Source organism: Anguilla rostrata, chromosome 18 (genome assembly GCF_018555375.3).
Source record: "Anguilla rostrata isolate EN2019 chromosome 18, ASM1855537v3, whole genome shotgun sequence".
Classification (NCBI taxonomy): domain Eukaryota; kingdom Metazoa; phylum Chordata; class Actinopteri; order Anguilliformes; family Anguillidae; genus Anguilla; species Anguilla rostrata.
The window spans coordinates 452,421-479,192 of NC_057950.1; the positions used below are offsets into that span (position 1 = coordinate 452,421).

At 47.5% G+C, this 26,772-nt stretch overlaps 1 protein-coding gene and 1 long non-coding RNA gene across 6 annotated transcripts in view; one reads left to right on the top strand and one right to left on the bottom strand.

Annotated features, from left to right (window-relative positions):
- Nucleotides 1-26,772, top strand: part of lrmda (leucine rich melanocyte differentiation associated) — a 303,283-nt gene that overhangs the window by 246,400 nt on the left and 30,111 nt on the right. For all 5 annotated transcript variants that reach the window (XR_010326978.1, XR_010326979.1, XM_064316805.1 and 2 more), the window contains one exon: nt 25,992-26,073. Coding sequence is in view for 3 of the 5 variants with exons in the window: in XM_064316805.1 (XP_064172875.1) it covers nt 25,992-26,073 (82 nt within the window). In the remaining 2 variants the exon portion in view is untranslated. The remainder of the gene's footprint in view (nt 1-25,991; nt 26,074-26,772) is intronic.
- Nucleotides 91-12,367, bottom strand: LOC135244486 (uncharacterized). Its single transcript, XR_010326980.1, has 2 exons — nt 11,636-12,367; nt 91-643 (listed from the first exon to the last, which is right to left on the bottom strand). It is a non-coding gene; the product is annotated as an uncharacterized LOC135244486 (long non-coding RNA).

A 26,772-nucleotide genomic window follows, 5' to 3' on the forward strand; every position in this document is an offset into this window, starting at 1 on the left:
AGTGGTAATGGTTCACTGTGTGTAGGACTGGTAGAGTAATGGTTTGGTTCGATTGTGTGTTCACGCCTCAGGAATGACAGAATAAGCAAAGATGGTGATTGGGTGTTTTATTTAATCCCAAAAAGCAGGAAAGGTCATACGTCTGCTGTGTCTGTTCTTCATCCAGGCCCCTTTTCAGGAAATTATGAGAGTGTTCTCTGCACTTCACTAAAAACCATCAGTGAGGTTTTTCTTCTTTGTCTACTCTTAACATTTGATTGCATTTAATTTAGATGTTATTTTGCAGACGACAATTTTCATACAGCCAATGAAATGCCTATTGCTGGAGACAGTGATAAACTGTGTCATTACCTCAGACTAGTATTTTAAACTCATGTTAAAACAGGAGACAGAATTCAATGCTTGAAGGTTTCCCAATTTACTTTAACTTTTTTTGTGTAATGAGTGTCAGTTATCCCTGTCATATAACACCCATTATTTAATCACTTCAGATCTGTTGTCATGTCGGCCATCTTTGAGGAGCATTTTCAGTTTAATCAGCACACTGAGTGTCACCATGGCAGCAGATGAGCTGGGCAGGCGGCATATGGAAGGTTTCCCTCGTCCACGTCCTGTAGCCGTTAGCTGGAGGGATTCTGGCACTCTGCGTTGAGAGAGAAAACTTACAAGGTTTGATATTGAATAAACAAGGTTTGATATTGCATGTTCTAATTAGGTTGCAGTTTTCTCTCAAAATATGTGAACACCAGGCAGCTTACAGCCATCTCCATGTGGAGATGAAAGAGGAAATGTTTTCTGTAAGAAGCTGTGAAAATTGTCAGCAAAGAATAACAAATGAAAAGTGTTGGCATAAATGGGTGTTGGGGGGGGGGGGTGGTGGCGGGGGCGATGGGAAGTCAGGGGAGTGGGGGGGGGGGCTGATTATTAGGACGATTCCAGGGGCCCTCAAAAAATATTAGAACATGATTTCCTGGGGTATTGGGGCCCAATGTCAGATCTTTCCATGGAGCCCAACATCATTGTTATCCGTAAGTGCTGTATTTGCAGTTGGGGTGTGTGGGTTCAGTGCCTGCTGCCGTGTAGTGTGCGGTCTTTCCTCCACTCCGTACTTTACTGTCTGCCCATGGCTCTGTGCTTTCACATTTAACTTACGAACCCAGTTCTGCACAGTACTCTAGATGGGAACCCAATATGGACATATTGCATGTCATATTGCAGTTATTTTGCTAGATGTTGCGGTTGTGAGGTGAATTATGTGACAAACATTGGCTGCCATTTTCGTCTGATGTGGTTGAACATGCTTTCAGTAGGCCTACTGCTAAGATCGATCACAGGCATGACTATACCAGTACTACACTGGCTGTTCACAAAGACGAACTAAAGTAATTATTTCCATCTCACTGACAATGTTTTCTCCTCTTGAGGATCTCTTTCCCTTCTATTGACCTTGATGATTTTCCCTCTCTTACGTTACGCTCAAAAAGCGAAGACCTGCAGTTAGGACGTGCTGTGAGTGCCCAGTAAAGTGCGGTGCTATCTGGGGTCTCAGTTTTACTCTCAGTTTACATGCACAGAGGGAACGGCAGTTTTTACTGTAACTGAAGCTTCATTCTGAAAGCCGCTAGGTTCTGTGTAAAATTACCTCCCTGATATTCACTGGATCTTATCTCGTCTTTTAGTCTGGGAAGTTCAGTACTGTAGGGGAATGTTAATTGAAATGATTATTTACTCAAAACATTAACTTTACTTTAACTTACTCTAAGCTCATACACATCATTTTACTTCATTTAGGTGTTTATTTTAGTGCAGGCATGTGAGTAAAGCCTTTCGGGTCCTCACAAATTACAGCCTAACTGCCGAGCTGTTTGTTCTCCCCACCTCACCAGCGCTCTGTTCATTAAGCCTACATCCTGTTCTGAAGTCTAACTTCTAAAGCAGGCATTGTGCAGTTCTCCTGGGTAAGCTGGTTGTTTTACTCTGTTTGGGCACAGGACACAGCAGCACTCAGAGAGGAAGGGGCTTGATCGGGGAGTCCTCCTCAGGTACAGAGGACCCCTGCAGTCAAACGGCCGTCTTCAGACTGCCTGTGCTGGCCGGATAGTGATTCTCTTAGTGTAATACCTGCAGGTGGGAGTGCTGGGTAGTGGTTCTCTAACCTGCAGGTGAGGGTGCTGGGTAGTGGTTCTCTAGCCTGCAGGTGAGGGTGCTGGGTAGTGGTTCTCTAACCTGCAGGTGAGGGTGCTGGGTAGCAGTTCTCTAACCTGCAGGTGAGGGTGCTGGGTAGTGGTTCTCTAACCTGCAGGTGAGGGTGCTGGGTAGTGATTCTCTTAGTGTAATACCTGCAGGTAGGGGTGCTGGGTAGTGGTTCTCTAACCTGCAGGTGAGGGTGCTGGGTAGTGGTTCTCTAACCTGCAGGTGAGGGTGCTGGGTAGTGGTTCTCTAGTGTAATGCTTGCAGGTGAGGGTGCTGGGTAGTGGTTCTCTAACCTGCAGGTGAGGGTGCTGGGTAGTGGTTCTCTAACCTGCAGGTGAGGGAGTGTCTTATGGAGACAGCGCGCGTGTTTCTGCCTCAGCAACGAGACGGGCCTAAAATTCGTTCTGAGGAAGATGATGAAGCTGAGAGAGCTGACTGTCTGACAGGCTGTAAGACAGCCACCCTTCCATGCGGGTACGATAGCTACAGAGCTCTCTACCGCTTAAATAGGGCAAGTTCAGCCTTCAGTATTCATGCAGGGCTCATAATTGAGATGGAAATTTCCACGTTTCAGGAGAGGTACTCCTTCCCCGTCTCTGTTTCCCTGCTGACCTGTCTGCCCTCGGCTTCTCTGCTCAGATCTGATCGCGTCTGTTCTGCCCGACTGCGCGCATGAGTACAGCGATCTGCCCGACTGCACGCATGAGTACAGCGATCTGCGCGACTGCGCGCATGAGTACAGCGATCTGCCCGACTGCACGCATGAGTACAGCGATCTGCCCGACTGCGCGCATGAGTACAGCGATCTGCCCGACTGCGCGCATGAGTACAGCGATCTGCCCGACTGCGCGCATGAGTACAGCGATCTGCGCGACTGAGCGCATGAGTACAGTGATCTGCCCGACTGCACGCATGAGTACAGCGATCTGCCCGACTGCGCGCCTGAGTACAGCGATGCTGAAATCATTCATGGGTACTGGAGGGATTTAGACATGCAGCAGTGCAGCTGTAGGCCGTTCTCCATGTGCACTAGTGTCACTGTAGTGTAGGCTTATAGGCTTGTTTACCGTCATTTTGGTGTCAATTCACTTCTGAATGTCTCACTTGAATTTGCTTATCTGGCTTATCTGATTCATTAAAATTACAGTCATTAAAAAATGCAGGAATTTCTTTTTTTCTGACACATTTATTTCATTTTCTTGTTACTTTTTGTGTAACTTTAGAAAAATAACGGTTCTCACCCCTTTGCTTCTAAGGCATATATTTTGGTGCCTTCTGTGACAAGAGAAGCTTTCAGACGCGGCGTCCGGTCGGAGAGGGGCGGCCTCTGCTGTCAGGTGTTAAATAACGGTCTGGGCCGGGGGCCCCGAAATGTCCGAGTCCTCTCACCGTAAGCGAGGAAGAGGAGGAACGCAGACCAGGAAGGAAGCCTCACGGCCATCGGCGGCACCGCGGGGTTTGGCTGCCAGCAGCTGCCATGTTGTAACTGGCAGAGAAGGCATGTTGGATAAACCCTCGCCGGAGGCGTGAACCGCGGGCAGCCGTGCCGTGCCGTGATGTTTGGAACCGCGGGCGGGGGGGGAGGCGAAGGCCAGGCTCAGGAAGACCTGCTCCAGAGCAGCCGAACCGCAGAATGTGCCGGATAATCAGGGGCAGAGAGGGCCGGACGCAGCAGCATCGTTTCAGAAGCAGAGCTTTAAAAACGACATTTCTTTAAAGTCAGACACTTAGGGTGCACTGAGTGGTTAATTTTGCTTGTTTTTTGATCATTTGGGAAAGATGACATCACAGGACAGCAGTAGCTGAAGTCCTCCATGCCAGGCTTAGGACGGACAGTGATGAGCTGCCCTATGTGGGAGTGCCCCCCCCACTCGCCCCAGGACCAGGCCTCACGCAGCGCTGGTACAGTACGTATCACTGTAAGTAGGTTACGGCGCCTTCATCTGAAACTGAGGTGCGAAAGGAGGCAGGGCGGCCGTAGTCGGAAGTCTCGGAATGGGGGGGGGGGGCGGGGGGGCTGTCAGCAGGCCGGGGGCTGACAGACGCACTTGACTGACAGCGTGGCGGGGAGCTGGGGAGGAGAGGGGGCCTGCGTACCCCTCCCCCACGAGCCCTGTCTGCGAATCGTCACAGGGGCTGGAGATGATGAGAGAGAGACCTGCCAGACGCCTTCGCAACGTGCGGCACATTTCTCTCAGCACTTACAGTTCCGCCGCACACAGCTGCCCCCCCCGGCCCCCCCCTCACTACGAGAGCTGACAGCAGCACTCATATCCTGTGAAGGGATGATAGATACGTCAAATCTGGGGAAAACTTGTTTGTCTTCGTCAGGTGGAGGGGGCCTCCTCTTCTGAGATTAGGGAGCGCGCGATCCGCCGCCCAGGCGCCATCAGAGACGGGCGCTTTCACGCTCAATTACGGCAGGAGATGAAGGTGACGAAGCTGATGATGAAGAGAAGAAAGAATCAAAGGCTTCTAATGAAAACTGATTACAATGAGAGGGCCGGCCTCTGCTCTGTGGATTCCGTCAGTCTCCGCGAGGAAGCGCTGGACCACGTGCTGGCCAGAGGGAAACGACAAATCGATAGATTTAGTATTTGTGCGTTGGTGCGTGTGTGTGTGTGTGCGCGTGTGTGTGTGTGTGTGTGCGTGCGTGCGTGCGTGCGTGCGTGCATACGCCGGATTGGAGTGTGTGCTAAACGCCTGTTTAAAACAGAACGTGCCCTTGTGCGTCTGCGTTACTATCAGATGGTTACAGTATGAGAAGCAAAGCTCACACACTTGTGGTGTACGTGTCTGTGTTTCCGCGGTAACCTTGCCCTTGCTTCAGCAGTGGCGTTTCTCCGCCTGCTTTCTCCCAGTTGTCAATAACACATCGGTTGATTCCAGGAGGACTGTTCTGTGACCACTACATAATCCCCGTTCTGTGGCGTATCATTCTGTCATTGTCTTTGGGAGCTGCAGGGCTCAGAGCCTTCAGAGATAATTACCAGCCCCGCACCGCGTGTCCAATCACCAGAAAACATCGAGCGCGGTCCCCAGCAAGTGGCAGGAAGCGTTAGCGCCCGCTCCTGACAGCGGTGGCGTTCTCGGGCCTTCCCTGGCGCTGGCATGCACACGTCCTGCAGGCGTGTTGGAGCCGTTAATTCAGCTCCAGCCTTTCAGCACCAGCTGTTCCCAGGTCCCTGAGCTGAAAACGATCCAATTAAACACGTTTCCCAAATTTCAAGAGTTTTCAAAATACGGTGTGCTTATTTGATCTGTGCTGATGATGTCTGATGGAGCTAGTTCATTATAAACACTGATTATCCTGTTCTGATTCTATGGTGCAAAGAGGTGCTGTAACGACCAAAGCTAGAAAAAAATTGTTTGCTAACTTCAGTATCATGTTATTTAGAAGATTATTAATTTCTTACGGTACATTTTGGACCGGGAGGGTGGCGGGTGGGCTTTTTAGCATGTACACGATTTGTAAGGATCCCATTCCAGACCTCCCCAGGCCTTCTTGCAGTATCCACACCTATTGGCCGCTGATCTTTAGGTCATCCACACGTACGTCAGACGTGCTCACCCTGTCACAATGCCAAGTGGTTTTCCTCAGTAGTTCCTCAGTTTTCCTGAGCAGCGCTGCAAGACATAATTTATCTCTGATAATAAGCTGCTGAAATTCATGTGTGTCAAACATTTTGAAAATCCCATCATTTTTCAGTATGAATATTAAATGTATAAATTATGCTAATAACAAAGTAACGAGCAAGTGAAGCTCAGCTACTTGGAATTTTCATCAGACATTCAGTGTTAAGACTATCTAGATACAGTTAGTGACCAACATAGTGCTATCATGCTAAACATAGACAAGTTGTTGTGTAAGACTTTTGCCGCATAACTATGCCATATTAAAGAATGACATTCATTATACGTGGTTGAGAATTTCTCAAAGTATGCATGTTAAATGACATATTCCCTGTAATTCATCCAACACCAAAATTCCATTAGATCAATTCTCACTGGGTCGTCCCAGCAATGCCAAACATCCCAATATTTCATTTTCCACATATCGCAATATGGGACATTTCACAAACAAGCAACTGATACTCAGATATGCATGTAGGGCTATTCCTGTAGTGTGCTTTGTATTACTGGGAAATGTATTTATGAAGGAGCTGCATGCTAATTGTGATTCAATTACATTGTGAATTTTTATGAATTATCTGACAATGACTCATTTTTAAAAAAAATTTTTAAATGGATTAATCAGCTTAAAGATGAAGAAACGAAAATTATAAATGAGACTTTAAAATCACATCTGAATTTTAACACTATCGACTTAATTGCATTCAAATGGCAAGCTGTTTGTGTCACTCTTCTCTACGCTAAAAGCAGAATCAATCTTACTGACAGGCAGATGGGAGTACTCTCCAACTGTTGACATTCAGGAAAAAGGAAAATAATAATCATTTGAAGCTGGCGATGTCAAAGTGGACAGAATTGTACAAAATAACATTCTTGTCAAGCTTCCAGGAAGATTGGGTATTTTTTTGCCAAAACAACATGTAGCACCCCCCCAATTTTGAATTGTCAGCAAGCACTTGCTGGCTTTTAGAAGACGTGAAGCTCGGTATAAAGGCTTGGATGTCTGTCAGGAGCCCAGCGCTCAAGATCACCAGCACAGCTCAGTATGATGTCAGAAAACGTGGTTAATTGGCAGTGATTAGAAATCTCTTAAAGCTGATTCTGTGGCCCCGCCCCCGACCCCTCCACCAGAAAGCCGGATTGTTCCGTGTAATCCAGACCAGCAGCCTCTTTCATCTGGACAGAAAGATCAAACGAGGGCGGTTTACTGGGCAGACCACCCGCACCCACAGAGACCCCCCTCTCACAAATGGCTCTTCTGACTTCTCTCTTTTTTTTTTTTGTTTTGTTTTGAAAGGGGGGGTTGGGGAGGCGGGGTTACACATTATGCACAGGTCACCTGTCAGATTTCCGTTCCTGAGTGGGTCATTGGCTGAAACGAGTCGCTTGGAGCTTATTGGCCGGTTTCCGTTGTCACAGAAAGAATGCGATTCCATGCGCTTGAGTTACGTGCAAATACTGAACTGGCCATATACACAAAAGACTGTCATTTCAGAATCGAATTGTCTGTGAGAATAAAAAAGTATGTTTTGTTATTAAAATATTTTTATTGATGTTGACTTTCGAAAACCTGGAATCATTTAATATTTGAAACATCAGGTTGTGGCTTCCAACTTTTGGCTGGTTTGGGTGTTATTATGAATGTTATGACATATATATACTAATGAATGACCCTGATGTTGTAGTCAGGCTGTATTCTTATTGAACGGGCATACTGTAGAGGGTATGAGCTGCAATGTAGTGGATCGCTTGCATGGCGGTAATTCCATCGTGTTCGTTTCACAGCGACTGTAGCTCCATTCCTGAGCTGCTTCTCTCATTTCTGATCAATACTTCGTACCTCACACTCTGCTCTCTGTGCTGTATGAATTTCAATGGGCCGTGTGATTTTGAGTGAATCCAGAGTGGCTCTGTCTCAGGTTTAACTGCAGCGCTTCAGCCAGCCTGCTCCACTCGTCTTTCCTGTGGAAACTGCAGGCTGTCTTTCAGCTGTCTGTCTCTCCTGCAGACTGGGCCCCCAGAACCTGTCTGTCTCTCCTGCAGACTGGGCCCCCAGAACCTGCCAGCCACAGACTTCACACAGCAGAACCACTAAACTCCTCTTTCTCTCTTCACCCCCTACTCTGTCTCTCTATGTCTTCGTCTTTCTCTCTCTCTCACTCCTTCACTCACTCACTCACACACCCTCTCTCTCTCTGTCCCTCTCCCTCTCACCCCCCCACCCCCCGTGCAGCTCAGCCACTCGGCAGGCCCCTCTTCATAGTGCTTTATTTTCCCTGTTGGTGTGGAGAGAGAGACAGGGGGCCGGTCGTAGGATCAGCAGGGCATTGTTGGAGGGGAGGGGGGGGTTATTTTGGCAGTGCTGTCCACCCTTTGAAGTGAAGCACTGACTGTGTACATGGACACGCCTGCGAGAGTAATCACACCCCCCCCCCACCCTCGTTCAAAGACACCCGTCCGACTCCAGGAGCCTCAGGACAGAAGACAGCACAAAGGCCGCCTCGCTCGTGGTTCCCAGCCGTCAGTTAGCCGCGGGTTCAGAGGGAGAATGGCTGTCTCAGTTAGCCGCGGGTTCAGAGGGAGAATGGCTGTCTCAGTTAGCCGCGGGTTCAGAGGGAGAATGGCTGTCTCAGTTAGCCGCGGGTTCAGAGGGAGAATGGCTGTCTCAGTTAGCCGCGGGTTCAGAGGGAGAATGGCTGTCTCAGTTAGCTGCGGATTCAGAGGGAGAATGGCTCTCTCTGAATGGAGAGGTCTCGTAGCCTGAAGTGCATGCAGTCTGCCAGATTATTAGCACACCACAGAGATTGCACCAGGTGTTCATTTGGTACGTTAGACAGTATATCTTCACCGCACGGAAACAGGTGTAGTTATAGCTGCTTTATTAATAGTAGGGGTAGCAGACGTATGACAGGCTCATTTGTTAGCCGTGATAGGAGTAGTCGCAGTCACAGCAGTTGCTGTGAAACAGACTGCATGGCAGCTAGTGTTTGTACTGCTTGTTTGGCGGGAATTTTTCTACGCTAGTTTTCTACATTTCACAGCCCTATCAGAGGCAAGCAGTAGATTCTGTGTTTAAGACGATTCTGTGCTTAAGTTGATTCTGTGTTTAAGACGATTCTGTGCTTAAGTTGATTCTGTGTTTAAACCTGGTTTCCAGAACGCTGAGGCCGAGTCCTTCGTTGTGTGGTCCTGACCTGCCGGTTTGCATTTGCTCTGTCTCTTAAATTGAGGGCAAAAAATGTCTGAACTGTGGCTCTGCTGGGTTCTGAGTTTACGGTATAAACACCATTTGTTGAGAACCTGAGGATATTTCAGTGACAGGCTGCTATTTCTCCTGTTTTTCTATCCTTGAAATGGAGTTATTTTTGAGGAAACGCAGAATGGCCACTCTAATGCTGCTCTGGGCGTTCTGAGTGAAGCCGCTTGGAAAGATAGCGTGGAGTGGGTCTGCGGTGGTGGGGCCAGAGCCAGCCGTGGCTGCAGGAACAGGCTGACTCAGAGTCACTGGGTAAAGCACTGTCCAGGTGGGCAGAGTCACACAGGGGTGCCGTAAGTGACTGGGGGGAGGGCGGGGGGGCGTGGTTGGGGCCAATGTGAGATCTTTTCATGTGGCTCAAAATCACTGATGGTGCCCCTGGGGTTACCCTTCAAATTTTACTTGCAGCTTTTAGCCACCCCTCTTAACCCCAGTGACCTTTACAAAGATCCACCAACACCAGGTGTTCTGACAATGTTTCTGGAAAGTTCTGTCTGTTTTAGATATATAAAATAGATATAGATACCCAACAAGGCCAGTTCCCTAACGATTATGGGGCTGCTGTTTCGATGAGCGTGTCTGTAGAGTCTGTACTGTGGGCTGCTGTGTCATTGAGCATGTCTGTAGAGTCTGTACTGTGGGCTGCTGTGTCATTGAGCATGTCTGTAGAGTCTGTACTGTGGGCTGCTGTGTCATTGAGCATGTCTGTAGAGTCTGTACTGTGGGCTGCTGTGTCATTGAGCATGTCTGTAGAGTCTGTAGTGTAGAGTCTGTAGAGTCTGTAGTTATCAGAGTGCTCGCAGGCTCCTTCCCGAGGCTGGAGGAGATGTGACTGAACAGCTTGTTATCCTCCAAGGTCGTCTGAAGAGGCACTCTTAGCTACTGAAGACATGGGTCCGTGTCTGTTTCCACGGAGACGCCCTGTCTGCCACCATGACAATGAAGTCTAAAAGGTGTGGTGCAAATTCCTCTGGCAGTCATGTGACCTGGTCTTTGTTTCTCTTTTTTCCCCTCATTGGGCTGCGGTCCATTTTGCAGTTACACTCACAGTTTCACTCACAAACTATATTCATTCATTCATTCATTCATTCATTCATTCAGTTTCCACTTGCTGTTTATTCACCCATACTGAGTCTGGTCCAATATGATCCAATTTTTAATAATGTGAGAAATATTACTACCATGTATGTCAAACTAGCCTGCAAGTCAATTGTTCTGTTATGAAGTGATGTTTGCGAGTGAGGTTTGGGAGGGTAGTACAGTCATCAGATTGGACCGAACATTGGAACAGCCCAATGTTTCTCTGTTGTGCATGCAAGTGAAGTGTGTGTGCACGTGCAGTGTACCAGTGACTCTTACACTGTCCATGCAACACGGTACTACAGGGGAGCTTGCACTGATTACAGGAGTCTGGTCTCTTAAATATGCTATAGCTGCATCTCTGTCTGATATCCCATGAGCCCTGTGGGCGCTGTAGGGTTCAGGAGCTGTGGTGTACAGTCTCTGTCCAGTCCTCTTCTCTTATCCTTTAGCCAGGGAATGAGGAAAGAGATTCACAGGGAGATTCACAGGCAGATTCACGGGGAGATTCACGGGGAGATTCACAGACAGATTCACGGGGAGATTCACAGGGAGATTCACAGGGAGATTCACAGGCAGATTCTCTCTGTGGCTCTGCATTGTTGACCCCGCTGACCCCGAGAGGCTAAAAACAAAGCTGTCAGTGGTGATAAATATGAGTCGACTCCACAAATTGTTGTTTTCACTTTGTAATGATAAGATTTAATGTCTTCCTGGCAGCTCAGAGAGACTCTTACCCCTGCATGCACTCACATGCACATACACACTAACACACACACACGTGCACTAAGACACACACATGCACTATCACACACACACCTGCACATTGGCTTCACCAATCCGAGACAACCAATGAGGTGCAAGAGAGCCTACCTGTGCCCACATTGTGAATTTGAATCTTTAACAAACAGAAACCCAAGCTCATAAACCCACAGTGTCTATCTATTCCCCTTCATCACACCACTAGTTTTGCATTCAAACAAGTTCTTTCTTTATAACATAATCCTTATCTCTCCTTAGATAACACGCATACAGGGAATTGCTGTACTGTAAATCTTCTGTGGAAAACTATTCTTTCTATGGTTTTCATGTGCATAGTTAAACAGTGTTTTTAATCTAAGCACTTCATTGTTCAAATCTAGCTGGGAGGCAGCTCCTGTGATAGATTAATTGCAGGGCACTTAAGTAGTAAGCGATTAACATAAAATCCTTTGGACACAAGCTAATAGTTTATGATAATTCTAGCATGGCATTTGTCTGTCTATCACCACATTGCCTCTAGCTGTAATTTTATCAAAGGGCAGTAAAATACTATTTCAACAAGCTAATTTGCACATAATTAACACCAGAAATCACATTCAATTGAGCCATACACTACCCTATTAACAGTCTGAGAACCAGAATATAATTAAACTGTTTGCTTTTATGAACCTATTCATTAAATTGTACCATCAGTAGATCTTGGGAGCTTACCCAGGACAGTCCTGTCACAGAGCTGCATGGCAGGGCCTTCTCCTGAGGGGGTTTTCTGTAGTTGGGCTCATCGCTGTGGAGGGCAGGAAGCAGGTTTCACACGCTTCTGTGATGTCACTCACAGTGTGCTCACAGTAACCTGGAACATGCTGAAAACTGTGAGCTTTTCAATACAGGAGTTTTGTCCCTGGTCAGCCCCCGTCAGAAGGGCATGTCCAATCTGCTGTACTTGGGTGGCTTTATTTCTTGCCTGTATTGCTGCACAATGTGCTGCGTTTCCTGAAGCTTCATCCATTTTGTGCCAGAGATTAGTTCTGCTGTGAGGGTCTGGCAGAATCCGGGCTGCTGCTCCTGGCCTGATTTATGCCCTGCGGAACGGAAGACGCAGAGCGCTGTGTTCACAGACCGAACCCGGGGGTGCCCTTGACTCCTGCCTCAGAGAGGAGGCGCAGAGAGAGAGGAGGAGAGGAGGCGCAGAGAGAGAGGAGGAGAGGAGGCACAGAGGGAGAGCAGGAGAGGAGGCACAGAGGGAGAGGAGGCACAGAGGGAGAGGAGGAGAGGAGGCGCAGAGGGAGAGGAGGAGAGGAGGCGCAGAGAGAGAGGAGGCGCAGAGGGAGAGCAGGTGAGGAGGCACAGAGGGAGAGCAGGAGAGGAGGCGGAGAGGGAGAGCAGGAGAGGAGGCAGAGAGGGAGAGGAGGAGAGGAGGCACAGAGGGAGAGCAGGAGAGGGGACAGAGAGAGCAGAGAGAGGCACAAGGAAGCAGTGAGGGCCTTCTGAGGTTCCTTTCTGCAGAGCTTCTCAGTTCTTGTGTGCAATACAGTGCAAGAAAGAGGCCCTCCTGAAACGCTTGGCGCCCTGTGTGAATGCAGGGCCCTCCCTGAGAGCTTTGCGTGGCAGGCCCAGGTTTGATGAACACTCCGCCCCCAGACCAAATTCCTGCGTGTCAGCCCCCTTAACTTATCGTGCCAGATTACAAAGCTACTGATATAATATATTAGTTTGATGGACGGAATTATACCCAGTGCTTCCTGCCTTTCCCAGTGACGCACACTAGCTTAGTGCTGCTTGACAGCAGCTGTGATTTAGCACCGGGCTGGGGGAACCGGGGGGCCAGGGGGCCGGGGGGCCGGGGGTCCGGGGGGTGGAGAGGGGGAACAGAAAACATTCACAGTCCGGGACCGATACTGGCTCTCAGCCTTAATTCACCACCAATGTGTCACCATTAAAAGCTGCAAGAGAAGGATCACAGACAATAAATACTGGATAATTTATTAGCTAACAACAAAGCAGCTCAGCCGTGCCTTGACAGGTTTGTTTGACACAATATTGTCAAGGAGAAAAAGAGCAGAGTTGACCAAAGATGTATTTTACGCTCAGAAAGAGACACATCAGCTCTTGGCTTGTCACAGGGAGATAAACAAACCCCAAAGAGAGAAGGGAGGCCTGGCACGCAACCGTGCTCTAATTCATCACTGAGAGACAGATTAAAGAATGAGCGAGGCGAGGCAAAGTTCTGCCGGCTCATCCAGGGGACCGGGCTGCCAGCGTTATAAATAATAAATCACTGCTGACTGCAGAGAGCGCTTTGCATTGAAGGAAAACATATTCATTTAAAGTTAGCGTGCGCAGAGTGTCTGAAGCACTGTTTATCCCGAGACTGAGCAGCACAGTAAACGCACTTTCATTCACTGCCGAGCTTTAGGTCCAAGAAATATCTCCTCATTTTTTTTTCCATTTTGTTTTTCCTTCTTGTTGTTTTTTTTCCAGGGCAAACTCGAGCAACTGCTCAGCCTGGCATCTTGATATGAGACGCTTTGTGAAGGAGCACACAGAAAGCTGAGAGTTTTAGTTGGGGTTCTCAGATCAAGCTGGTTGTTATTATTTCCAGAAACGCAAACCTGCGAAAATGTGTCCTGCTGAACCCTGAAATATACTGACGTATTTACTGGATTTTTTTCAGTCGCTGAACGCGTGGCTGCTGTTTCTCTGCAGAACGCTCACTCCACATCAGTGTAAATTACTACACACACGGATCGCACCGCCATTCATTCCCATGTAAATTGCTACACACACTGATCGCACTGCCATTCATTCCCATGTAAATTACTACGCACACTGATCGCACTGCCATTCATTCCCATGTAAATTATCTACAACATCCCAGTGGTATTGCACAAGTGAAGTCTGTACAGACTGGACAGATTCAGTAGAAACTATGGCCCTGGTTTTGCCAGAGTTCCTAGTTTCTGGTCTAAAATATCTGCTGTCAAACGAATAATCAGCCACACGTCCTCTCAGGTCTCTCTTGATGGTGAAGGAAAACAAATCAGTCCTTCGAGGTTCCTGTGTTTAGGAGTTGAGAGTGGGCGGGCTTTATGGTAGTAGTGGGCAGGCTTTATGGTGGGAGTGGGCAGGCTTTGTGTTGGGAGTGTGCGGGTTTGTGTTGGGTAGCATCAGGAAAGGCTAAAGTGGCCAGATGCTCTTGTGTCGTAAGTTCACTGCAGGGTCACAGTCAGCTTCTTCCAGGTATAATTATGTTTATGTTGAAAAGGGAAAAAATAAGAATAAATCTTTTGGCTGGTCATTGCCGGGGGATTTGCTCAGTGATAAATGACTCCAGTTAGATAGATTATGTTTAGACACACATGAATAATTCATCTCGATATCTCCTTTAAACGTCCTGGCCTTTGTTCCAAACAGTAAAGGGGAGCTCTGTGTTTCAGATGATACTGACTCAGGAAGTAGAGTAAAGACTCTTTTTTTTTTTTACATTAATAAAACCTAATTTCTGTCCCAGCTGCCAATAGGCCTTTTTCACATAAATATTCTTTATGCTGAGCTGTCATCAGGCAGTGCACCCTGGGACGTCCGCGTGGATATTGGCCTGTCTGTGAGTTTATGGCCAAGTTTAAAGTCATTCATTAAACTGGCCTGCAGTTATACTCGCTAACTGAAAAATTGCCTGCTGCTTCTATTTGGTTTGTAGATGTGATCACGAGTAAATTTTTAACTTAATTAATTGGCCGTTTCTGTTGACAAGAAATTTATGCGGCCATAATTTGTGCGGAATAGCGGGCGACTGTTGGAAATGAGATATCCATCAGAGCCGTGTGTTCTGCCAGCCGGGCCGGGCGAATAGGGAGGTATTTCAGCCCGCCGCGACCCGGCCATGCGAGCAGTCAGGATTATATATACCCAGGGTGCATTGCCTGCCCAGGAGCCGCTCGTGGAGGTCTATGATAACAAAGACTTTGTGATTTATGGCTTGCTGTGAAAGCAGAACTTGATGAGATTAAACAATTTCATAGCACAAGTGTTTCTGGGCTCCTGATTTGTAGTTGGGAGGCGACAGTAAATCATGTTTATATATCTGAGAGCGTGCTCAGCAAAGAACCGCAATTACAGTTTAAGACAGTTACTCTTTATTTAATTTTTATCCGGGGGTTCGTATCTCCCTCCGCGCGGCGCTCGCCCAGGCGATCACCTTCACGCGTCCTTTCCCGTCAGAAGAGACAAAGCCGCGCGCAGGGCGCGTCCCGCTATCTTTCCCCCGCAGCCCGAACACAGGATGCCAGCAGCAGTGGGGCTGGAGCACCTCCATGCTTCTGGTGTGACTGTAGCAGGCCAATCACTGAGCTGCTCCCCACTGAGCATGCTCAGTACAGTTAGCGTGCTACGCACAGAGGTCGCATTAGATTCTCAGTTTTCGCACACAAAGTTTTGTAAAATTTTTTTTGGAAAAACAGAAAGCATAAGCGTTATGCTTTGTTAAAACGTGGGTGAACTGATAGTGACCTTAAATTCAGTTTTGAGTTTGTTAGATGTCTGCACTAAATTTCGAGCCTTGCCTTTGATTTGCAGAGTACCGTATATAATCAGTTGGGAAACGAATGGGTTGATGCGAAAATCTAAAACACATATAAAATACGGCACCAGGAACCGTGTTCCCTGATGAGCTGATGTTAAATCACATGCTTTCTGGTTTTCACTGTGAGCACGTAAACAAAACAAGCACAACCAATCAGGTGTGAGCCGAACACACAGCACCGCTAGGAGCTTTGTGATACTGTAATGTAAAGCATTCAACATGCGTTAGCTACCTAGCATATTAAAGCATACCTGGCTCTCACCAGCCTATGTGTGCGTTAGCTACCTAGCATATTAAAGCATACCTGGCTCTCACCAGCCTATACATGCATTAGCTACCTAGCATATTAAAGCATACCTGGCTCTCACCAGCCTATGCGTGCGTTAGCTACCTAGCACATTACAGCATACCTGGCTCTCACCAGCCTGTGCGTGCGTTAGCTACCTAGCACATTACAGCATACCTGGCTCTCACCAGCCTATACATGCATTAGCTACCTAGCATATTACAGCATACCTGGCTCTCACCAGCCTATACATGCATTAGCTACCTAGCACATTACAGCATACCTGGCTCTCACCAGCCTGTGCGTGCGTTAGCTACCTAGCATATTACAGCATACCTGGCTCTCACCAGCCTATACATGCATTAGCTACCTAGCATATTAAAGCATACCTGGCTCTCACCAGCCTATGCGTGCGTTAGCTACCTAGCATATTAAAGCATACCTGGCTCTCACCAGCCTATGCGTGCGTTAGCTACCTAGCATATTAAAGCATACCTGGCTCTCACCAGCCTATGCGTGCGTTAGCTACCTAGCATATTAAAGCATACCTGGCTCTCACCAGCCTATGCGTGCGTTAGCTACCTAGCATATTAAAGCATACCTGGCTCTCACCAGCCTATATGTGCATTAGTTACCTAGCATATTAAAGCATACCTGGCTCTCGCCAGCCTATGCGTGCGTTAGCTACCTAGCATATTAAAGCATACCTGGCTCTCACCAGCCTATGCGTGCGTTAGCTACCTAGCACATTAAAGCATACCTGGCTCTCACCAGCCTATGCGTGCGTTAGCTACCTAGCATATTAAAGCATACCTGGCTCTCACCAGCCTATGCGTGCGTTAGCTACCTAGCATATTAAAGCATACCTGGCTCTCACCAGCCTACACCTTCGGTAACGATCCTAAATTCTGCTGCCGTGTCACTGTCATTGTCGTTACTCTTACACTGTGAACTTCCCTCATATTACTGATGACTGAGCAAGCTAGCTAGCTGTTTAAAGAGGACCAGGGCTTGCACATTATCAATCCTTCACTGCGTGCTGTTTAAAGAGGACCAGGGCTTGTTATGTGACTAAATAAACTCCACACAGAGTCACTGATTTGTCACTCTGCTGTTCTTTCTCCAAACATTGTGCAGGTTTTCCAGAAAGTGTACAATTAATAACACACTTTTACTAGATATGGTTGATCATTTATTATTGTAAGGTAAACTGAAAGGAATAGACCACAGGCCGTGGTGCATTTGCATTACTATTTAACTTCATGGACGCAAGTATTTTTCAAAGCAAAAAATGGAGATAAGATCTTACCAATCTTTATCAACATTGCAATTTATCATAGTCTGAGATCTACAAAAGCAAATGAATAACTATTAAATGCAAGCTTAAAAAATTTGTATGTTCATGTATTTGTGTGTGTGTGTGTGTGTGTGTATCTGTCTGTCTGTGTGTGTGTGTGTGTGTGTCTGTCTGTCTGTCTGTCTGTGTGTGTGTGTGTGTGTGTTTCATTTGCTTGTGTTTGCTGATCAGCCCACACATGCTTAGGGTGCGCACAGAAATCTCATTATTTAGACACACCTTTTTAATGCACCGAGTCACAAACAGCTCTTTGACTCTCTGACTCTTCTGTGATGAGTCCTGTGATGTGTCCTGGTGCAAGCTGATGGACGGCCAGTAAAAAAGCAGCTCTCACAAGAGGGCGGAGTCAAACGTGCACTTCATGGAGCTGTGCACCGAGTTGAGCATTGCTAAGCAACCTGCTTCAGCCCTGTGAGGAACTCATTTCCTTTACGTTAACACGTCACGTCAGAATCTTTTTTCCTGTGGGTCTTCGAATGTCTTCAAGCATCTGATTGTAGAGGAAGCGCAGTAGACAGTCTGCTGTGACAGCCCTGCTTGAGGAATCTTCAATTATTAAATCACATCCACACACGTGAAAACACTACTGACATTACACACACATCCCAAATGGATCGGTAGGCCACACAAAGTGCCACACTTTTGATTGCATCTGAGCCTGTGTGTGTGTGTGTGTGTGTGTGTCTGTGCATGTGTGTGTGTGCGCGTCTGCATGTGTGCATGTGCGTGCATGTGAATATGTGTGTGTGCGTGTGCATGTGTGTGTGTGTGCTTGTGCTTGTATGTGTGCGTGCGTGCATGTGTGTATGTATATGTGTGTGCGCATGTGGGTGTACATGGTGTTCACGTGTGCATGTTTATGTGCATGTGTGTTTGTGTGTGTGTGTGTGCATACAGTATATGCTTGTGTGTGCATGCCTGTTTGCCTGATTGGTGAACTGCTGGTTCGGCCTGGGTGTGTATAGAGATCACAGGGACTTTGAAAGATGGCTGATAGTTGGGGTATGTTTTTCAGGATGATCTGTTTTAGCCACAGTGTCTTACGGTGAGGGAAACAACAGCAGTTAAACGTGTCAAAAATCCAAAATGACAGAAATGGGGATGCTGAGTTTTTTTGGGACACTGACATGCTAGAATTGGAGGTTGGCGCACAGGTAGGCTGGCGACAGGTCTACCTGCAGCAGCACTATGCTAAACAGCTCCTAGGTGAGGCCTACCTGCAGCAGCGCTATGCTAAACAGCTCCTAGGTGAGGCCTACCTGCAGCAGCGCTATGCTAAACAGCTCCTAGGTGAGGCCTACTTGCGGCAGCACTATGCTAAACAGCTCCTAGGTGAGGCCTACCTGCAGCAGCGCTATGCTAAACAGCTCCTAGGTGAGGCCTACCTGCAGCAGCGCTATGCTAAACAGCTCCTAGGTGAGGCCTACCTGCAGTACTAAAATTAGAAATGCATGCTAGCGCCAAACGGTTCAAACGAGCAGCACCCACACACTGCGGTGTCACCACTCTTTAGAGTTCACTCTTATGCACAGTGTGAAGTCAGAGGGGTCACATGACCCACTAGCCGCCCGCCGCACACGGCTGCTGCTTGTCTGACGCTGAGCCTCACACGCACCGCGATGCCAAACAGCCTTGGCTTCGCTTCACGCATGAAACGGCGGCGGCTTCTGCTCGTGACCGGCGATCATGTGATGCATTCACCGCACAGGCTCGGCGTAGGAGAGTCGGTAAATCATTAAACACGAGCTGAGTGTTATTCCTGCTGAGCAAACAGCACACCGAAGTATCTTTTAACTCGGGGAAACCATTACTTCAAATGTTCTTTTCACAGTCATTACCTAAGAAAACAGAATCCGTATATTTTTATGCGCACAACAGCTATTTAAAATACATTAACGCTACCCATAAGAAACACAATTATGTAGGTCAAAGCCATAAAGCTCTCTCCTTGAGTCCTGGCCTTCCAGGGTGGTCTCCCATTCTGCTGACTGCAGATTCAAATTTATTCAGACAGATTAAATTATACACATTCACCCAGTTTGCTCCATATTTGAGGTTGTTAGAGCTTTCAAATCATGAAGTGAATACTGAACTTTAACCAAGTTTATTTCAGGTTTTTGGGGGGGAAAGGGCTCTACAGCACCATACAATAACTCTAAAAATGTCTGTTTGTCATGGAAATTAAAACATTTGAACTTGCTAGGCTACTGTTTTATATTTATGCCAAGTAGAATATGTTTACAAAGGCTATGTGCTTCAGATTTTATCTGAATATGCTGCGTTCAGCACAGGACCAGTTGAGTATTAATAACCATAGCTTAGTTTCATTTTACTTTTCTGTTCAAGTGAGTAAAGTATTCAAATGCCATTTCTGGCAGTTTTTGAACTTAAGGACAATTGTTATGCACACTATACCGTAAAAATTAGCAGGCCAAAGAGAAGGCAAAATTTTAAAAATATGCAATAAGCTGTGCTTAGTGCAGAAAAACACTTTTACGTTTACACAGATGTACCTTGCCCACAGTAAGGCTGATATCAGGGTAATACTACATTTATTGCTGCAGTTACTTTCTCTGCCGGCTTGCAGGCTTTCCTAATGTATGTTTAAATGTCTTTGGCAAAGCAAACAAGCACAATCTTAGTGTGGTGTGGTGTGCTTGCACTGTGGCAGGATTTTTCTGATTTCCGTACTCAGCATTGCTACTTCTGCTCCTGTGCTTTTCCCGCTGCTGGGCGAGTTATCTCTGTGACAAGGAGCACAGTAAAAAAAGAAAAAAGTGTCAAGCCAGTGTGTTTTTGCAATTAAAGGCTGATCCAAACGTACAGCTTCTGTATGCTGTTTTTTCAGAGCTTCAGAAAGACACAGAAACAAGAAAGGAAGAGAGCGTTGGGGGAAGGAGGGGGAGGGGGGTGAGGAAAAAGTTTTGTGCACAAACATGTTTTTGATACAGACCCAAAGTGAAAACATATCAAAAGAAATTTTTCTAAATGTCTTGCAAGACCAAAAAATAAATAAATAAAATAGAAATGGTGTCATGAGAACACAACAGAGAGCTTGTTTCTTCCAACAATCGCTTTGAGCTACGGAATCGCCTTGAATCCCAAACCTCCCATTACTGTCATGCTCCCAGCCTCTTTCCCCGTCTTCCTCTTAGAGGGAAAAAAGGCCGTCTTTGGGGTCTGATAGGTCCTACACTGGCGCTTAGCAACAGCATTCCTGTGCCTTAAGTAGCAGTAAGCCCCTGGCTGAACCCTTTGATCTGGCTGTCAGGGCAGATTTATTTCATTTAGCGCTGGGTGTACTTGTCCAGATGTAGAACAGGATATAAACGCTGTAGTGTTTACACTGTAGTTCGGCTGTAATTAAATTGTTCTCTCGATGGGTGGAGAAGGCCACCTGTCAGCCAGGGCACCTGATGTCACAGGAAACAGGAAGTGACATCAGTCAGGACCTCGGCTGGAGGTCCTCTTTTGCCGTGGCTCATACCTGGTGATGCAATAATCAGTGAGCACTTGCACGCCTGTTAGCATCTACTGCTAACGAGAGAGAGAGAGAGAGGGAGAGGGAGGGAGGGGGAAAGGGCGAGAGAGAGAGAGGGAGAGGGAGGGGGGGGAAAGGGCGAGAGAGAGAGGAAGAGGGAGGGAGAGAGAGAAACGGAGATAGAGAGCGAGAGGGAGGGAGAGAGAGAAACGGAGAGAGAAGAGGGAGGGGGAGAGGGAGAGAAATGGAGAGAGAGGGAGGGGGAGGGAGAGAGAGAGGGAGAGGGGAGAGGGGGAGAGGGAGAGAGAGAGAAACGGGGAGGGAGAGAGAGGAAGAGGGAGGGGGAGAGGGAGAGAGAGAGAGAAACGGAGAGAGAGAGAGAGAGCGAGAGTGCACTTCGTGTGGTCCTGGTGTGATTCATGCTCCAGAATGGAGCCCCATCCTTCATGGTGGCACTTCACAGAGAAATGACTCAGTGACAGCAGCAGCAGCCCCCCCAGGACAGCGCCAGCCCCCCCCCAGGAGGCCCAGCGCTCTTCTCCAAACCTGTTATTATGGATTTCTCCTCCCCAATCCTGTAAATTCTGCATCCCGCATTATCATAACCTGTACCCATAACTCAGGGTGTATGAAGACAATAATGATCTGAGCGCCCACCCCACCTGCCCAGAGTGGGACTACCACCCCCACTCTACCTGCCCAGAGTGGGACTAACCCCCCCTGCCCAGAGTGGGACTACTGGCCATGGTAGCGGTGATCACCCACACCCCCACCCCCACCCACTCAGACCGTCAAGCTTGTTTGATTAACAGGACTAAAAGGCATCTGTCTGCCCATTAACCTGTGGAGGGTCTGGGATTTATGAAGGAAATATTGTGGGGGTTGGAGGTGGGGGGGTTACACACCAGTGACCGAGCATCTATACCCAGCGCTGAGTCGCTGATTAGCATGTTCATGCTTGACTTCTGCGTGAATCGGCATTGTGTTTATACACGGTCTCATCTGTGAATAATTTAGGTTAAGCAATCGATACTTCATCTTATTTAAAATTGATTAAAACAAAAAAGAAATTTGCTCTGTTACTCAAAGTATTCTGCGTGACAGAATTATCTGGTTTGTATGTCAACCTTTTTAGAGGGGACTATTATTACTAGATTAGGTCTTTTGTCTTTTTTAGTAAATATATCTGTTCACATTTACTCATTTATGGGGCTGTTTTGACTCAACTCTCCAAACAGCAAGGCATCAGACGCTGGCAGCGCCCCCGTTTCGACCCAGCAGAACCAAGCCGAATCTCAGCCTGCTGTGGGTCAGTACTCACACCACATCATTTCCCACAGAGGTCCCATTTGCCCTACATCATAAATTCTCGCACATCCGAGCTCCTAATCTGTGAGAGGATCTGTGAGTGCGGGGCGGCCAAGTGAAAAATCAGGGCGAGGGAATGAAAATAGTCCTTTGTCTGTGTCAGGGCGGTGATTCCAGCCCTGGGGAGCGGCTCTGTCTGAGCCTTTACCCAGAGCCTCTGGCTGCAGAAAGCTGCTGATTGCATGTGTACAACATTAATCGCTTCTTTTAGAAAATGATTCTCGCGTCAGAAACAAAGCTGGGTCTTTAATCTGGCCTGGTTTGATCTGACTGATGCTTGCTTTGATTCGAATGCTCCATTTATACCTGGGTCCTTTCTTAGTTTTTTTTTTTTTGCTTTTGTAATGCCTTTACATGTGATGTGAAAACAAGCATTTGAAAAATAAAACAAGAGAAGCCATTGAAAGAACATAAAGAGGAGTTGCAGTTGAAGGAGTTTGGGGGAAAAGAGAGAGATGTGCTACGTAAAAAGTTGTGTAAGTCGCTCTGGATAAGAGCGTCTGCTAAATGCCTGAGATGTGTGCATGAGTCGCTGGGGGGGGAGACAGAGAGATGTGTGCGTGAGTCACTGGGGGGGAGAGAGATGTGTGCGTGAGTCACTGGGGGGGAGAGAGATGTGTGTGTGAGTCACTGGGGGGGAGACAGAGAGATGTATGCGTGAGTCACTGGGGGAGACAGAGAGATGTGTGCGTGAGTCACTGGGGGAGACAGAGAGATGTGTGCGTGAGTCACTGGGGGGAGACAGAGAGATGTGTGCGTGAGTCACTGGGGGGACAGAGAGATGTGTGCGTGAGTCACTGGGGGGGAGAGAGATGGGGCGCTGAGTCACTGGGGGAGAGAGAGAGATGTGTGCGTGAGTCACTGGGGGGAGAGAGATGTGCGCGTGAGTCACTGGGGGGGAGAGAGAGATGTGTGCGTGAGTCACTGGGGGGAGACAGAGAGATGTGTGCGTGAGTCACTGGGGGGAAGGGAGATGTGTGCGTGAGTCCCTGGAGGGGGGGGGGGGGGGGGGGCGCTCTTCGTCGTGCTCCACGCCGGGCCCCCCTACAGCGGCCCGCTCTGTTTGATTATGTTTGCGGAAAAACTGAAGGGTGCTGATCAAAGCCCCGTCCGGCCCCGTCCCGTCCCGTCTGGCAGGCCTCAAAGAAAGAGCCCCAATAACAGCTGGGATTTAAATAGTGTTTCCACCCCTACGCCCACTCCTGAGTCTTTCTTTCTCTCTCTCTCTCTCCCCCCCTTTCTTTAACTTCGGGAGGTATCCTCTGTTCCCCGTTCTTGACGGCCCACTGTCTGCAGTGCAGGACGGGTCATCGGGCGAAGAGAAAGGGAGAGAGGGAGAGAGGGAGAGAGGGGGGAGGAGGAAACCGCGGCGGCTGCAGATTAATCTTCTGCGGGGAAATAGTTTGATCAGCAGACACAAGTGGGGGGGGGCAGATCTCTCATGTTGACAGCAGGCGACTTTCTGAACGGCGTTTGATTGACGTTCCTGGGGGGGGTGGGGGGGTTAAGGGGGTCGGCCGTGGGGGGCAGTGTCAATAATGTGGCAACTGCAAAGATTAATTGTGGACAAGCAGCGGGATTATCGGGGCTTTGTGGGTCCGAAAGGGGCTGTGCTGGGGAGGGCCTGTGATCTGTCAGCCCTGGAGGAAATCAGTCCGGACAGACTGGATATTGGGATGAGTGACAAGGAAACGTGCTGACATCATCAGAACAGGACGTTTCTGAGTGAAGAGCACCTGCGCCCCCAGTTGGGGGGTTGAGGCGTTTAACTTTAAAGCGTTACTCGTACCAAGCAAAGCCCGAGATGCTCACTCCACAAACATTTTACTGAGATATATTTTAGTAAATATATGGCTTTTCCAGTTGTACTCACTTTTATGTGCCATAAATTTGAAAGACACCAGTGATTGGGTGGTAAAGCGTCTGACAAAAACGCTTTGAATTCAACTATAAGCACTGCCATGCATCCCATAAATCTCTGAGCTACCCATTCAAGGTCATCAGAATCCCTCAGTTCTAATGTAGTTCACTTTGTTGCAACTTGCATAAACAGTAAATGGATGGAGGTCTGTGAGGTTGCAGTAAATACATTTTGAGTTATGTTTATTTGTTGGCTTGTGGAATTTGTTTTCTTGGACACTGTTCACTAGCCTGTTCGTTGGTGTTTTGTTCACCAGCGGAGAGAATTTTAACCTCCTGCATCTCCGTCAGCATTCAGTGCATTCATCACGCCGTATGAGACCCTCTGTGCTGCATATTTTTCACTTTAGTCACCAACGGAAATGAAAGTCTTCAGAATTCTCCCCAGCCGAAGTGGAAAAAGACTTTGCAAAGGCATCAGATATCCGCGCTCCACAATCACCCTCTGTCACACAGCATTCTGGATGTAAAACGAGGTCTTGGAAAGAACCATAGAATTTTGAACACTTGTAGCCTGTTGGCTTTTCCGTTCAGATCACTGGCGCTTCCTGCAATCTCAGCTAATTATGATGATTCATTCTATGGTGATTAATTCATTTCTGTAGACACAGGAGACATTGGAAAGTCTTCTGGGGACAGCGGTGTTGTAGATTTGGAGGGATTGCAGACCGTTTGGAGAGCAGGCTTTTCACGCCACCTGTAGGATCAGGAGCACATAGCAGCAGCACTTCTGTTGCACTGAATGGAGCAGTAGCTTGACCTTCCGTTGACCTCTAAAGCAGTTGATGGTCGGACATAATTGGGGAATAAGGACCAAAGCCAGTGTCTGAAACCAGGCCAAACAGTGGGGGGTGAAACCTGCCTTTACCCTCCGAGCCATGAAACAGGAACCGCCCACAAAGTCCCGCCCTGCTGCCTCACCCGAAATCACAGCCAGTCACAGCAGAGTAGGTCTCCTTCCCTCTCTCTGTCCCTCGTGTGAGGGCTTGCTTCATTTTATATGGGTGTATTTGTGTGTGTGCATGCGCACGTGTTTGTCGGTGTTCCGGCATGTGTGTGTGTGCACACGTGTTTGAATGCGTGTGGGTCGGTGTGTGTGCACATGCACAATGGAAGTGTATGTTAGTGTGTAATGTGTTTGTGTGTTTGCGTACTTCTGTGTGTTGTCCATGCAGATTGGTGTGTGTGTGTGCTCTTTGTTTTTGCCAGCCATTGATCTGTCAGTATGTGCTTTTGTAGTCTAGCTGATACACATGATGTTTTCTTACAGTACCCCAGTAGCATTAAAGCATTTTAACTGTGATTGTGTGTATATCTGTGCTTCTTATTTTTACTTCTGAAAAAGAACAGTTTGCATTGAAATACTGTGCAACTAATGATCCTGACCAAAGTGGTTAGGCATTGTGGAGCAGCTGATGGGTTGAGGCACTTAGTGTAATAAATTGATGTAGTCAGTTTTAATACACTGATCTCATACCCCTTATCCATCTATTTTCACAAAACCAAACTTATTTGGGATCTAAATTAGAGCTGTCACTGCATGCAGCCCTTTCTCCTGTAATTTGTGCAATATGATGAACGTGCGTAATTAAACCCAGGCTTTGGCTTCATTACTGTACTGCCACAGCACATAATGTGTCCTGGTGCTCCGCAGTTTTCTACAAGACCATCTATAAGCTCAGCATTCTCTTTCACAGTTTGAAAACCTGTTATATTTTACTAATGATTCCCCTGATTTAATCATCAGGAATTAAACTGTAAGGAGGTTGCAAATGGATTGTGGAGTTTTGTGGAGAAAGGGATTTAAAAGAAACATTTTTTGTAATATGTGTGTGATTGAAATAAACTGTAAAATGTTTTTTTTTAAGTTTGCATTCTTCAGTGATATTGATACTGATACAGAGATACAGATACCTTTCTGCTTTCTGTCTCAGAAAGCTGTGTACAGTGCTGTGGATAAAAGCACCCACGAATTGAGTATAAGTGCAAGTTTAATGGAATGCCTCGTGTGGAATATGTTCGTTCTAGTGGGGCATCTTGGTTGAGGTTCAGTTTGTTTTCTCTGCTTTCTTTTAGGACCCCGGCCCCAGGTCCGACTCGGCTGCCATGCCCTACACCCCGTTACCACGCGGATCCAAAGATGCTAAAAATCATAAAGGTACTGCACGTCTGTTTATTTATGCTACGCGCTCCTGAGGTTGAAGGTAGTGCACGTCTGTTTATTTATGCTACGCGCTCCTGAGGTTGAACGATATGGATTTCTCCAGGTCAGATACTGAGGCCGGTGTTTAGGAGAGCAGGAAGGCCAAAATCTACCGATTTTTATTTTTTCCCCTTGTGGAACAGATAGAAAACATCAGGTATAAATTGCATGTGAGAAATGAGATTTCACACCATGTACTGTACTTCAGTGGTTCCAGATTCTGCTAAATGTCATCCTCAGGGTCTAATGATGCTTTCTTTTAGTCACATTGGTCTTGAGAATGATTTATCGCTTACCTGGCTGACAGTGACTATTACCCATTTTGTAACTCAGTGCAGTGTGTGTGTGTGTGTGTGTGTGTGTGTGTGTTACTCAGCGCAGTGTGTGTGTGACTCAGTGCAGTGTGTGTGTTACTCAGTGTAGTGTGTGTGACTCAGTGCAGTGTGTGTGTGTGACTCAGCGCAGTGTGTGTGTGTGTGTGTGTGACTCAGCGCTGTGTGTGTGTGTGTGATTCAGTGCAGTGTGTGTAAGTCAGTGCAATGTGTGTGTGTGTGACTCAGCGCAGTGTGTGTGTGTGTGTGTGTGTGTGTGACTCAGCGCTGTGTGTGTGTGTGATGCAGCTCTGCTCAGTGTGAGGGTGCACTGGGAAACTAG